At 37.3% G+C, this 14,017-nt stretch overlaps 1 protein-coding gene across 1 annotated transcript in view; it reads left to right on the top strand.

Annotated features, from left to right (window-relative positions):
• The window catches only part of TENT4B (terminal nucleotidyltransferase 4B), a 41,219-nt gene that overhangs the window by 23,068 nt on the left and 4,134 nt on the right, over nt 1-14,017 (top strand). The window contains exons 3-11 of the mRNA XM_027467206.3: nt 1,957-2,003; nt 4,527-4,647; nt 5,648-5,755; nt 8,296-8,424; nt 9,741-9,954; nt 10,839-10,965; nt 11,073-11,176; nt 13,029-13,216; nt 13,804-13,968. Coding sequence (XP_027323007.3) covers nt 1,957-2,003; nt 4,527-4,647; nt 5,648-5,755; nt 8,296-8,424; nt 9,741-9,954; nt 10,839-10,965; nt 11,073-11,176; nt 13,029-13,216; nt 13,804-13,968 — 1,203 coding nt within the window. The remainder of the gene's footprint in view (nt 1-1,956; nt 2,004-4,526; nt 4,648-5,647; nt 5,756-8,295; nt 8,425-9,740; nt 9,955-10,838; nt 10,966-11,072; nt 11,177-13,028; nt 13,217-13,803; nt 13,969-14,017) is intronic.

Below are 14,017 nucleotides of genomic sequence, written 5' to 3'. Positions count from 1 at the left end.
ATCCGTAAAGCTCCTTCAGGAACTTTGGAATTTAACACGAACAAATTTGCGGAAGTGTAGGATAAATACTAACAATAACATACAGCACCAAGAGTCCATTACAGTCCTCTGAAATAGTAGGGATACAAATACTTATCTCTGTCCACATAGAAAAAAATATAATCATCAGTGTTGGCACTCCACAAAAAACAGTGTTTATGTCTCTCATGACGTAATAGTATCCTGCTTTTGGGATGCTTTAAACATGAAAATGGCTACACAGCCACTGTGGGTTACGATTCTAACTTGATAATAAATCAACATGTTTTTAAATTTCTGTTCTGACTTCCCCACTTTTCCCTTTCAATCTCTACCAATTTGGTGAGAAAGGGATTGAAGTGTGGGTGTGGGTGTCTTTTATAATAGTTCAGTGTTTCTCATACTCCAAATTATTGTACAATAGCAGATGTTCTCTCATTCCTTTCAGTAAAGGTCATATATGTTGTATCAGTAAGTTTATGAATACTTTCAGGATTGTTTATTCAATAAAGGCTTTCTTTGCTCTTCAGTTGAAGACACTATTTTGTTTGATAATGCGAAAGCATATTTAGACTTCTGAACCCATCACTGTTTGTTTTATTGTGCAAAAGTACTTTTCAGACTTCTTTGGTGTCAGAATAAATCCTGGTTTGACTGGACCCAAACAGTTTGACAGAGAATGCTTTTTTTATTATCCTGTGTTAAGAAAAAAATAATGTTTTTATTACATTCCTAGCTTTGTCATGCCTTTATGCTTTTGTCAAGGTCTAGTAAAATATTGATACTAGTGCAGTAACATCTCTTGCAGTCTTTTGTAGTGTGAAGAGCTATGAACTTTCAACATAAATTTACTGCAAGTGTGTGCTTTTTGTTGGAGGTGGAGGTGAGAAGGGTTAAAGTGTGAAGTAACGTAAAATAATCAACAGGAAGCACTCATACTGCTTCTTAGTCTCTTAAACTATCAAGGCACTTATTTACAGAACATCATTTTTTCCCATCTCCCCTTTTTTCTTATCCCAAAGGAGAAAAACAAAAAGTGGGTCACTTGACATACAGATAGTGGAAATCAAGCTAGTTTGTGAGACTCATTAGAGCGGAATACATAACTCTGTTAGGTGGCTCCAGGAAACACATCAGAAGACAGTCTGGTTGAAAATTAGTCCAAATGTGTAGGTATTTTTCCTTTGAAGTCTCACCAGTCCCCCTTGGAGACTCAGCATATGAGTCTGACCTCCCAGTGAGGCTTGGCTACATTAATGAGAATGTGGTTCTGGACAGCTTACAAAAGATACCTGGCCATTTAAGCCTCTGGTGCTAGGAAAAATCCAGCAAGGTGAACTAAATCTGTGTGATACGAAAATTCCTGAAACTATTTTGTTGTTGTTGAAGCGTAAATACCAGAGTTGTGCTACCTGGTCTATAATTCAGAAAGAAAAAAAATACTTTTTTTTTTTTTAAAAGTATGCAGAGCAGTGGAAATATATTAAACCTAAATTTGAAAATTTGTTTAAAAGCTAAAGGGTATACTTTAAGATACAAAAGCAAGAAAACAAATAGAACTAATACTGGTTTTGGTTTTGTTGTTCTGTCAGTCATTGGTTTTTGTTTCATTTTTTAAATCGTTTGGTTTATGGCTTTTGCCAAGTTTTCATGGTGAAAAGTTCTGCCATTACAAAGAAGATTTTGTAGGAGAAAAGTCTAGGTTGTAAACATTATTATCTGTACTTATGTGGGTGATAATAATGAAGATTAACTGTTTATACGACACTGAAGATGTAAATGCTGTGACAGTACTTCTGTTCGTAATGTGCCTGTTAGCAATACCAAAATCTACCAATGGAGGGTTGCAATAGCCGTCCCTCCATGCAACTTAATAGAATTTGTTTGTCTTCTGAAGTCTGAAAATTTGTTTTCATATATACTGTTCTTGTGTTTCAGGTGCAGATATTTGGAAGTTTTAAAACTGGTTTATATTTACCTACGAGGTTAGTAACTTTACAGTGTAAATTCCACACAAGTAAAAAGATACCCTCAGGAATCTGTGCCCTTGTAGTGATTTACCTGATCTCCTAATAGCTGTTACTTGTGGGTATGCTTGCTGAATTACGACAGGGTTAAGCTATTAACACTCTGCAAAATGGACAGAAACACAATAATCAGAACAGTAATATGTGTCTATATAGATTTTACAAGGATCAGAAAAAGATAAGAATTGTCAAAAAAGAAAAAGGCTTATTTTGTGATTTGGCTTCATTAAGTGACTGAACCAAAATAAGAGGTTAGTCTTAAAAGGGAAAGCTGGATTTCAGCATCTCCACAGTTAAATCAAAATATGTAACATTACCTTGTTAATGTTAGCATTGAAGATAAAAGATTGCATGTAGTACTGTTTTGATTTGTCGTATTTTGTGAAATCTGTACAATAGTCAATCTCTGCCTTTTCAAAATCTAGTCCTAGTTTTCACTTAAAAAAAATCAACAACTTACTGTTCATTGGTGTCCTCTGTATAGAAAATGTAAATATTTTTTGACAAAACAGAAATAGAACAAATGGCTTAAATGGCTGCAGAGGATAAACATGTTTACATAGCATGAGTCTGAGGTTAACACTTGAAGTTCAGTAAATATTCCAAAATATTCTTTAGGAACATGAGGAATTAATACCTACTACAGACTGCAAGTGATACCCGAGTGGTTTTGTCTCCTATTGAAAAGAAAGTATCTGTCAGATCAAGAGAGATACTGTGTGGGTTGTTTTAGTCTAAGGAGTTGTGGGAAAGCTGAACTACTCATTTTTTGTTTGGGAGATTAGAAGTAAGGTCTACAAATATACATTGTTTTCACATTTAGCACATTCTTGGCCTTTTTTTTGTAGATTATAGAAGGGCTTGATTGAACTCATATGCTGGTAGTTCAAGAGAGAGATTTCTGTCCTCGTGAGTGATAGCTATAGTTCTTTACTGTATTTACTTTTTTGAAGCTGATGCAATAACAAAAAAAGTTTACTCTTTTCTGTTTGATTTCATGTACTACTTTTCCTCCGTATCAGTTTCAGCTGAGTATTTGGTGGAGAACAAATGCGGATATTCTGAAAACAGTACGGGCCTACAGAAAAAAGTGCCTGTGGCAGTACTTTCCCAGACTTTCAAATTAACCAACATCCTCGTGTTGGTAATTAATTCAGTGTTGCCTTCCAACAGAGCTCCCCTTTGCCACAGTTTTTGCCCACTCATCAGGGAGTCAATAGGTAATCTAGATTTCAGGTTCTTAGATTCAGAAAGACCTACAGTGTGTTTTTAATTCTGTTACTCTGTTAGAGTTTGTCTGATATTCTTTTACTTCAGCTGATACTGAGGATTAGCATATATGCTTGTTCAGCTGCTGGATCTCTGTGTTACCTTGCAGGTAACACTGAGGTGAACTTGAGGTGATGAGAGAGCTGCCTTTTCTGTCCTGGTGTGCATCAGAAAAACATCTCCCACTGCTAACCGTCAGCAACAGGAGTTGGTTTAACACTCATTTAGTTTAGGTAAATTAGGAGAGAATTGTTCAACACCATTTCCTGCTCTCCAAGCAGGTTTTAAACATAGTTTTCTGAAACTCACTGAACGCTGCCTGTCCTTGTCAGCTAAATGGTATGCAGCTGAACTGGTGCTGAACTTGCCTGTTGCTGACATGAGTTGTTGGCGGGAGATGTTTTGGCTAAGGCAGATGTAGTTTCTTTGAACACTTTGAGATTATTAAAGCATCATTATATGTGAATGGGTAGACCTGTAAAAATGGTGCAGGAGGAAAAAAAGCATTCCTAAATTTGTTGGCGTTTTCTGTTGTCAGTAACAGGTCCCTATTACTGCAGTGGCTGGCTGCTGTAACTGTGGGGTTGTACGCTCACCACCTTTATGTTCCCAACCAAGCAGGAGAGAGAGAGGAAAGAAGTTGAGGAGCAAAGAGGAATTAAGTTTACAGTTCCCTCTGTATGAATGTCAGTGTGCATAGGTGGAAGCATAGAGGGGCAGAAGCACTTCTTCAAGGAGCTGAGTTAAGGAGTGAGGTTAATTAGAAGATTTGATGTTATTTAACAGCTTGTTGCTTCCTGAAGTCAAAGTTGCTGTGTTTTTCTCGCTTCTTCCCTGCTCCCCATCAGTTGCTTACCACTGCCCACTCTGATGCTCTGATCACCCAGGAAACCCCCTTCAAGTTATGAAAAGGCCCCCAGAATGCTTACAGTTGTTTTTTTTTGGGGAGGGGCGGGGGGGGAGTGGGTGTTGGTTTTCTGCCAGGCAAGCCAATTGATTGATATGTATAGCTCTCCTTGGTAATCTGAAATGTTCTATATCTCCCCAAGTTTAAGGGCTTATCCCTGCCCCTTTCCTAAGACAAAACAAGAATAAATTTCTTGGTTAAGCTATCATTCCATAAACTTTCTTCCAGTTATGTGTGGATAATCTGTCTTTTTGGTGTATTGGTCTTTTAATTTGAATATAACCCTTGTTTTCTTTCTGTTTCAGTGATATTGATTTAGTTGTATTTGGAAAATGGGAGACATTACCTCTTTGGACGCTGGAAGAAGCTCTTAGAAAGCACAATGTAGCAGATGAAAACTCAGTAAAGGTTTTAGATAAAGCAACTGTAAGTTTGGGGAAGGAGGGTGTTTCCTTGTTCTAAGCTAAATTTCCAGTCAAAGAAAGATCTTTCTTAAAAGGATAAATTATCATAAGAGCAGAATATATATGTATAGATTCAAAACAGAACTTTTTTTTATGTAGTGCAGGTTTTTTTGCTGACAAAATAATTGATACTGTCCCAACAGAAGCATTTCTTCTGCTGGGGAATATTTTTAGTTTTTACACACAGCACGTGCTTGCTTTCAAATGTAGTTATGCTAGTCATGCTAGAATTAATGTGATCAGATTTGGAATTTCTGGACTGAGTTAGTACATAAGTAAATGCTATATATTTATTGCAAGCAAGCAAACACAATGCATTTTCATATGTAAGTAATAAGTACAGGCATATATGAACATTTAGGGGTGTTTCTTGTGTAGGATAGGATCAAGTCCATTATAACATCCTACCTTTTGCTTATTATAAAACTATGGTAAGGGTTTAAACAGGTGTCTAACTGATGGCTATTATTAGTAAAAGAGATAATTTGGAAGCCACGCAGATGGAGATACATTAGAGTGCTCTCAGTACTTTGCACTTCTTATTTAAAGATCATTTTGATGAGGAATCTGTGTTTTTTTCTTAAGAGGATGTCTGTTACAATTTATCTTTATTTCTTAAGCATTTGTCTCCCTCTGGTGTTTGTTTTTCCCAATAGAACTATGCTTCTGCACCAGAAACTGACTAAAAACAATGCAAAATAAATAATTTGAAGCTGAAGTGTTAAGTTCAGTTAAAACAGAAGAGCAAATTGGAAATAGCATATATGAGTTTAAAAATAAAATCAACATCTGTTTGAACAGATTGGCAAGGAGAGTGAGTTCATAACTAGATAGAAGTCCTCCTGTTCTCTTTATCCACTTCCTCTGCAAATTCATAAAATATTTCAGTTTTACCGAAGTCATTAATGAAACCAAATGTGTCTTGGGAGTCTGTGTTGACTTAATCTATCTTTCTTTTGCAGGTACCTATTATTAAACTGACAGATTCCTTCACTGAAGTAAAAGTTGATATCAGCTTTAATGTACAGAATGGGGTTAAAGCAGCCCAGCTCATCAAAGATTTTATCAAGGTTAGGCAACACTATGATAGAGCTATAGAGCTGAACATATGATGAGTTAATTTGATTCTGTTTTACTTTGACTGCATCCTTACTACAGATACACTTTGACTCAATTATTTTTTGCTGTTACTGTTGTATGAAGTTCCTAGGTTTCTGCTGCATTGCCCTAAAAGGCATGTAGATAGCAAAATGTACAAAGAAAGTACACATTGAGAAGTCATAATGATACAGTGACTAAGGAAAACACACTAATACTGACTTTGGATGTTCTCTTCTAGCTGTGGCTCCTTGAACATAAATCAGTATCACTCTGCATTCCTGCAGCAAGGAGGAATAATCTTGTTCTAGACTGAGTATCTATTGTTCCAGTGTACAAATGCCAATTAAGTAGAAAAAGTTAGATTTAACAAGTTACTGTTCAGGAGTTCACTGACAGCTATCTTGTAGGTACCATTGCCAATATTTTTGTTTAATATATAGGATGTATTAAAATGTGTTTATACTCATTTACTTTTCTTCCTCTACTCAGTGCATTGTACACTCATGGTTAATGTCTTAGAGCAGAAAATTTTACGTGGATCTCCATGCTTTGTGTAGAGATATGAAGTGCATTTAGTGCATCATTTTAGTGGTTTGGTATTGCTTTTCTACTACTGAGTGCTTTATTTTGTGTTTGGTTTATTTTTTTAAACAAATTAACAGACAGCAGGAAAGTATTTCAACAGTTAGGCAAATAAAAGTTCTTCAGAAAACTCTAAATCTGAGTAAAGCAAGCATTTTAAATCATCAGGATTATAAATCATGTGCATCTGCCTTGGTAATGTCATTATCACAAGACACATACCTGGAATTTGGTAGTTACTTTCAGTTTTTACATCTTGTGTGTTGTCACATTGCCTTGTGATGGACAGGTAATCTGTATTTGTTTTTTCTGCAGCACAGAGGGTGGTTACATTTCTGTTATTCTCTGCAAGTTTATTTTTAGTTAAGTCCATCAAGCCCTGCATACTTGCCCAGTTGCCTCTATAGGTACCTTAAAGGAGGCTGTAGTGAGGTGGGGGTTGGTCTGTTCTCCCACGTGCCTGGTGACAGGACGAGGGGGAATGGTCTAAAGTTGCACCAGGGGAGGTTTAGGTTGGATGTTAGGAAGAACTTCTTTACTGAGAGGGTTCTGAGGCATTGGAATGGGCTGCCCAGGGAAGTGGCTGAGTCGCCATCCCTGGAGGTCTTAAAAAACATTTAGATGTAGAGCTCAGTGATACGGTTTAGTGGAGGACTGGTTAGTGTTAGGTCAGAGGTTGGACTAGGTGATCTTGGAGGTCTCTTCCAACCTAGATGATCCTGTGATTTTCTGTACCCACATACTTCTTAGCTTCAACATAGGAGATAGTCTTCTCTTGAGCCTAGGGCATTTGTTTTTCTGGTGCTTAAAAAAAAAAAGAGAAGTGCTGGTGTGCTGCTGTTGCCCAGGTTATTTGTAACCTTCTGGAGAGGCTGCTTTGGCTTTGCATCAGGGCACAGTGAGAGTGGGCTGCACACCTGGGGAAGGATGGGGTAGCCCCCGGGCAGGATCCCTGCCAGCCAAGGGTGCAGCCCGCTGGTGCCTGAAGAGCGGAGCAGGTCTGGTGACAGCACTTGGGCAGCTCACAGTCCAGCCAAGCCCAGAGCGAAGAGGTGGAGGCTCAGGAAACCAGCAGGTAGGGGCAGCATTAGCAAGGGGCTGGGTAGGGTGCAGCAGTGGCTCTTGCAGGCACCAAGGGGAACCACTGGGATGAAAAGCAGCTCTTGAGCAAAGCAGGGGACCGCAGCAAGGCTTCTCGCAAGGTGTTTTCTCCTGCAGCTGTGTTGCTGGCAGCCCAAGTCAAGGCCACACAACTGGCCTTGGACACAGGCAGCTGTGCTTGCTGTGGTGGGGGAGAGGTTGCTCGCAGCAGGTAGCATGGACACCCTGATCCACATCTCTTAGCTCTGTGATAATAAGAGGAGAGATGGTGTTGAGCCCTTTTTACCCGTCCCCTGTGAGGAGGGTGTGCAGAGTGCAGGTGTCGCCCCAGCCTCCATTGCTGTCCAAAAGGTCCAGGTTCTTCCACACGCAGCTTACTCACCCCCTCAGGGAATCTCTGCAGACAAACTTTTTGAAGGGCTGTTATGATCTCCAGGCATCTCAAGTACTCACAGGACAGTCCCAGTTCATTTTGGGATGTCACCTTGGATGTAGCAGGCAGTTTCTGTTACAGACTTGATTATCTCCACAGTTATTCCTTTGTTTTCATTCTCATTTGTATTATAAAAGCAAATGTGTTTACATATTCAAATGAAGTCGCACTGATTTTGTGAGGTAATAGTTTTTCTTCCATTGTTAATAACTGTAACCAGAGTTGAAGAGGTAAAATAACTGTATTGATCGCAGGCAGAGCACTCAGCTTCTGTTATTAAAAATAAGAAGTCAGAATTTTATCTAGCTTTGAGACTTACAGCACCTAGCTTCGATATGCTTTTAGCATCAGTTGTATGTATGCAGTCCTAAAGCCTTTGTTCTTCTTTTTCAGAAATACCCTGTGTTACCCTACCTAGTTTTAGTATTGAAACAGTTCCTGTTGCAGAGGGACCTTAATGAAGTATTCACGGGTGGAATTGGTTCTTACAGTCTTTTTTTAATGGCTGTCAGTTTCCTTCAGGTAAGCTGAATGAAATCTAATGCTCTTGGTGCAAAAGGACTCTATGTTAAGGAATTTAGTTTTTAAGCTTAATAACTTAACCTCTCCTATTTGTGGTTTTGCACACCATTTTCACTTAAAAATAGAGGCATCCCACTCGCCTTCTACTCTTCCTTCCATACTGGTACTACCAGTACTAGAAGAGGTGTTTGGAACATCTATTAGTGTATCAATACCAGGCATGTTTGACGTTCATGGTAAAATAACTTGACTACTGAGTAATTTCTCTTGAACAAGCTGCAAAGGTTAGTGTTAGATGCAGCTGTCCTTTATAACACTTGTTCTCCAAGTCATGTATCCTGTAAGTGCTTTAATGAGTGCAACATAATTTTGTTTGCTTGTTTTAGGTTTTTAAGCTGGTACGAAATAAAACATTTTACATCTTTGTTTTAAATATATGAGAACAAAATATGTAAGCTAAAAATATATTGTTGTGTCTGGGGGAGAAAAATACTGCAGAAGCAAGAGGTAGTCAAGTTCTGACTTTACCAACCTCATTTTTATTCTTGTACTAAACTTTATCTTATAACTCTGTGTGTGTGTACATTTATACTTTTGCAGATTGTAGTTACTTTTAAAGCTGAGCCTTGAACTGGAGATCAGTGTTTGCTCAGTGGTGTTTTCAATTGACTGCTGAGGAGCAAAAGAAATGAAGGCAACAGGCATATCTTTGTGAAAGAAACGAGAATCTCTCCCAGTCTTAATTTTGTCTAATTGTGACTAGTGGTATATCCATTCACAAAAAACAACCTGATATCCAGTCAAGTTCTGTATCAGTTAAAACCTAGTTCATAATCTCTCAGACTGCATGATTAACAGTAGAGGGAATCATTTATATAGCTTTGTATGTTAAAATCTTGCATTTGTATTCCAAACACAGGTTTTTGAAGCGCAGACTGATTCTGGAATACTCATCTGTGCTTTTTTACACAAACTATGCCATTGGCACTGGAAGTTCACTTACTGAACTGAAAGTTCAAATACAAAATATATAAATATTAAAAACATTTTTAAAAATCAAATATAGAAGCAGTGATACTTGCCGGCCTTATTGTTAAGAGGTAATGAGTTTATAAAAGTTCTAACTGCATCTTGTTCTAAAGATGCAGAACTGCTTTGTTAAGAATAGTTACTACATTGAGATATGTTTGCTTTATTATGTATTATTTATTAGGCGTGCTTGCTTGGAAATAGAAAAGGATATAAAGGTAAACAAAAGAGAACTTACAGGCACTTGAAATCTTAAGGAAATAATTTTTTTCCTCTCTTCTTAATAGCTGCATCCCAGAGAAGATGCCTGCATGCCCAATGCCAACTATGGTGTTCTTTTAATAGAGTTCTTTGAATTATATGGACGTCACTTCAATTATCTGAAGACTGGAATCCGAATAAAGGATGGTGGCTCTTATGTTGCCAAGGATGAAGTGCAAAAAAGTATGCTGGATGGCTATAGACCATCAATGCTGTATATTGAAGATCCATTACAGCCAGGTATCCTCGTAAACCAAAAAGTCAATAAGTTTCGCTTTATCAACTAAGAAAACAGTTAAGGGAATGCTTAATTCAAAGGAGTTAAACCAAAGAATAGTGCAGTGACCACGAAAAATCAAACAAACGTTTATGTCTGTGAACACAAGATACATTCCAAATAGCACGGTTATTTTCTTTTAAGATATCGCTAGCAAAAATTACCGTGTTACCCAAGAGCACGCCTATATTACAGTCAGGAGGTGGAGGTGGGGTATAAGAAGGCATGAAAAAAAACTTTGCTGTCCCCTAGAGTGGTGATGATGACAAGGCTGCAGCAGCACAAGCCTGGGTATGGGCTAGATATACAGGTATATACATCTGCTCCCTGCCAGCCTTGTGCCTGCCAGTACCACAGTTTCACCTTATACTGTATGTCTGTGCTTATGTCCACCCTCCTCTTTGATTCTATAAAGTCATGTAAACACACAGTGATTTCCTTCTGTAGCCTTACTCTTACGTTAAGGTTGATTGTTGACGTGAATAGGCAGATCCTGAAATGGTGAATCAAGTGCTGCTCTTCGGAAAGAGTTAACATACTTCCAACCTAAAAAATGTCAGCCGGGATAGTATTTGTTATATGTGCAGTATACAGTTAGTATTTTTCTTCACGTATTGAATTTTTACATGCAGAATTTCCTTTTTGGACTTCCGTATATGTAAACAACTATAGGTTTTCTAAACTCTCTTGTATATTTAGGCTTCACTAATACCCTTGTATTCTAAAAGAAGTTACTGTAGTGAGATGGGACTTGAGGCCAAGTTTTAAAACAATGTAACTGTCCCATGTCTGAAAGGAGATACAGACATGAAACTGAAACCATGATTATTTATATTTTTATTTTAAGGTAATGATGTTGGGAGAAGTTCATATGGTGCCATGCAAGTGAAACAGGCCTTTGATTATGCCTATGTTGTTTTGAGCCATGCAGTTTCCCCAATAGCTAAATATTATCCCAACAACGAAACTGAAAGGTAAATTTTTTGAGTCTAAATCTCAGACATTAATTGCTTGTATTTTGGGTACCTAAAATTAATTGTGTGGGGTATTTCTCTTTTTTTTTTCTTTTCCTGGTTTACAGTATATTAGGTAGAATAATTAGAGTAACACAAGAAGTGGCCACGTACAGAGACTGGATATCAAAACAGTGGGGAATGCAAAGTAGGACCGAGTCTTCATGTAACGGTAAGATTTGTCAAAGCTTGGCTGGTGGTGGGAAACTTCCTGCGTATTTTGATTATGTAAATTTTTTGCTGCTTTTGCTCCACGTGTATGCACCTTTAATATGAATTTGCTTTATTAGTGAAGAGGTGATGAACTTTCTTTTGTTTTCACCCAGAAAATTCAGTTTTGTACAAGAATAAAGAAGCTATCCCACAACATCTTTGTTCTGCTGTTGATGAATTTGTTCAGCATAGAGTCTGGACAGTCTGTAAAGTTACAATCTGTAAAGCGTGCTGGCTTACAAAGGAAGCTTTTGAAAAACTTCAAATTTAAATTACATGTGTTGTTACTGTTGCACTTCCTTGTCCCTTAAAATGTGGACAAGGTTTTAAAAAGGATCACTAGGGATGCTAGTTTAAATCTAAGTCCTTGCCTTGTGTTGGTATTTTTATTTCTTTTTAAAGTATTTGAAGTCTGTCTACAGAAGCAGTATTTAAGCCAGGACTGACCATATAAGTGGAATAAGTCTTAAGAGAAATACTAAAATACCAATCACAATTTTTACTACTGACAAATGGAAATACACTAAATCTATCCAGAGAACTTGCTGGGAACATCCTTTAAAATCATCTTTATTTTCATTGCCCGTCTTCTGACCCCACCCACAAGTTGCCACCCTGTTTTGGTGTAGGTGTATCTGCTGGCTGGAAATTTTCAAATTACAATTAATTTTAATACTCTACAGTTCATTTCAGAATGTTAGGTATTAGAAGTCTTCTCCTGTTAATACTGATCAAAGATAACAGATGTACCCCATCTTCAGGCTGGGTTGGGTTTTTGTTTATTTGCTTTTAAAGCTTTTGTTAGTGATTTCCCCCCGCTGTCCCTGCAAATACAATGTGTTCCTGGCCATATCTGTTTTATCAGTCTGTAGGCTTCTATGGCACAGCTGTACCACTCGGCAATGGCAGTTAACCACCATTCATTCATTCCTGCAAGCTCTGTAGCAGTACTTAGCTATCTATTGTGACATATATATTAAATTGTAAATAAATAAAGCTAGTGGTGAGATAAACATATATTACATAAATCTATCAGAAAGTCAATTCAAGGTGACAAAAAAAAAAAGCTTTTTCTGCAGGTACTAGCTACTAAGAAAGAAGCAGAAGTGACTCCAAGGTGCCTTATGTGAGACAAAGCAGTCAGTTTAAAAATAAGAAACCCAAGATAGGAGGGTAATGATGGCATTACAGCGCTCATCTTGCAGGTTTAGTTTAGATTTAAGTTCTGATTCTTTTTATTTATTAAGACAGAAGTTAGTGAGATAGAAGTGTTCTGTATCTCATGTTTTCAGTTTAGGGTATCGTACAAACATACGATGAGAATTATTTACAGTTCTTATGACCCGAGCAACTCCAGTAGAAGACAGCTGGGAGTTGCAGAATTTTGGGCTCATAGGAACTGTATTTAAACCTGTATTTTTGAGAGCAGTTTAAGCACGTCATAAAACAATCTTATTTAAACAGCACATCTGAGCTCCGTTACTACTTTATTCCATGCCTTATTTCTAACTTCTGTCTTGAACTGTGTGTAATGCTTGATGGTTTTCATAGTATAGAATCACGGGTCTTGTTAGGAAATTACCGAGGCCTCTGCAGAGTTTTGGTTGCTGTACCCAGTACGTACAAACACATGTACAAATATGCTTGTAGGTAATGGAAGTATGTATGTGCATAGGTGTCTGTACGTGTCCTGCAGGGTATAATAGATACGTAGTACCCGAATGGGTGTGTATATTGGGAGGGAAAAAATATAGGGCAACATAAATTTTGTCAGTTAATGGGTGGTGATTCTTCTGTTTCATTTTTAATAGGTAATGGAGTAACCTTGATAGTAGATAATCAGCAGCTGGACAAATGCAACAATAATCTTGCTGAAGAGAACGAAGCACTGGGAAAACCTAGAAATAAAACTTCAGAAACACTTAGTAAACATTCTTCAAATTCTTCATCAGGTCCCTTATCATCGTCATCATCTACATTGTCCAGTTCTAGTGATGTAGTAAGTACTGGAGATTGTCTGCATTTTGCCTTTTCCAATTTACTTGTTTTCTTTACTTATATTGCTGCAAAAAGCTCAGAATCCTAGTTAATTATTTCATCCAGAATCCTAACTTGCATAAGATGTTACCTCTTATGCAATTTCTACACATGTAAATTGCAGTGTGTTTTTTAACACAAAACATGTAGGAAAGTGAATACAGTAGATGTAAAGCTTCATAGCCCTCCTTTCTCTGGGAAAACTGTATTTCAAAAAAAGACTGGTAGTCCTAAGCCATATGCTTAAAAAGTAATACAAAATGCCTTATTTAAAAAAAAAAAAAAAAAAAAAAAAAAAGCTTGAATGGGAATTCTGTTTTAAAAAAACAAATAAAAGATAAAGCCCCAAATCAGAATCATTTACCGATACATTTTTAAAACAGTTTGTTGACTCAGTAAGAATTCTGGATTGCAAGTTTTAATACTTAATAAACACCTTTCAAGTTTTGCCCATTGCTAGCTTTAATTTTAAGGGAAAACTCACTCACTTTATAGAAAGACTCACTTATTCTTAAGAAAAACTCACTAATACTTTAAATTTTCCTGAAGGATTCTGATGGAACACCTTGCAAAACCTCTAAACAATTGAGTTGTCGTCAGTCTACGACAAACAGAGTGGGGTCACAAGAAGTATCACTGGAATCCTCCCAGTCAAGTGGGAAAACACAAAATAGCCAAACAGCCAATACATCCAGCAACACGAACAAATCTCAGGTTTGTGAAATGTTTAAAAGCAACAACTGTGTAGATTATTGGAATATTA

This window comes from Anas platyrhynchos, chromosome 12, assembly GCF_047663525.1.
Source record: "Anas platyrhynchos isolate ZD024472 breed Pekin duck chromosome 12, IASCAAS_PekinDuck_T2T, whole genome shotgun sequence".
Taxonomy (NCBI): Eukaryota; Metazoa; Chordata; class Aves; order Anseriformes; family Anatidae; genus Anas; species Anas platyrhynchos.
This window is presented reverse-complemented; position numbering and strand designations above follow the sequence as displayed.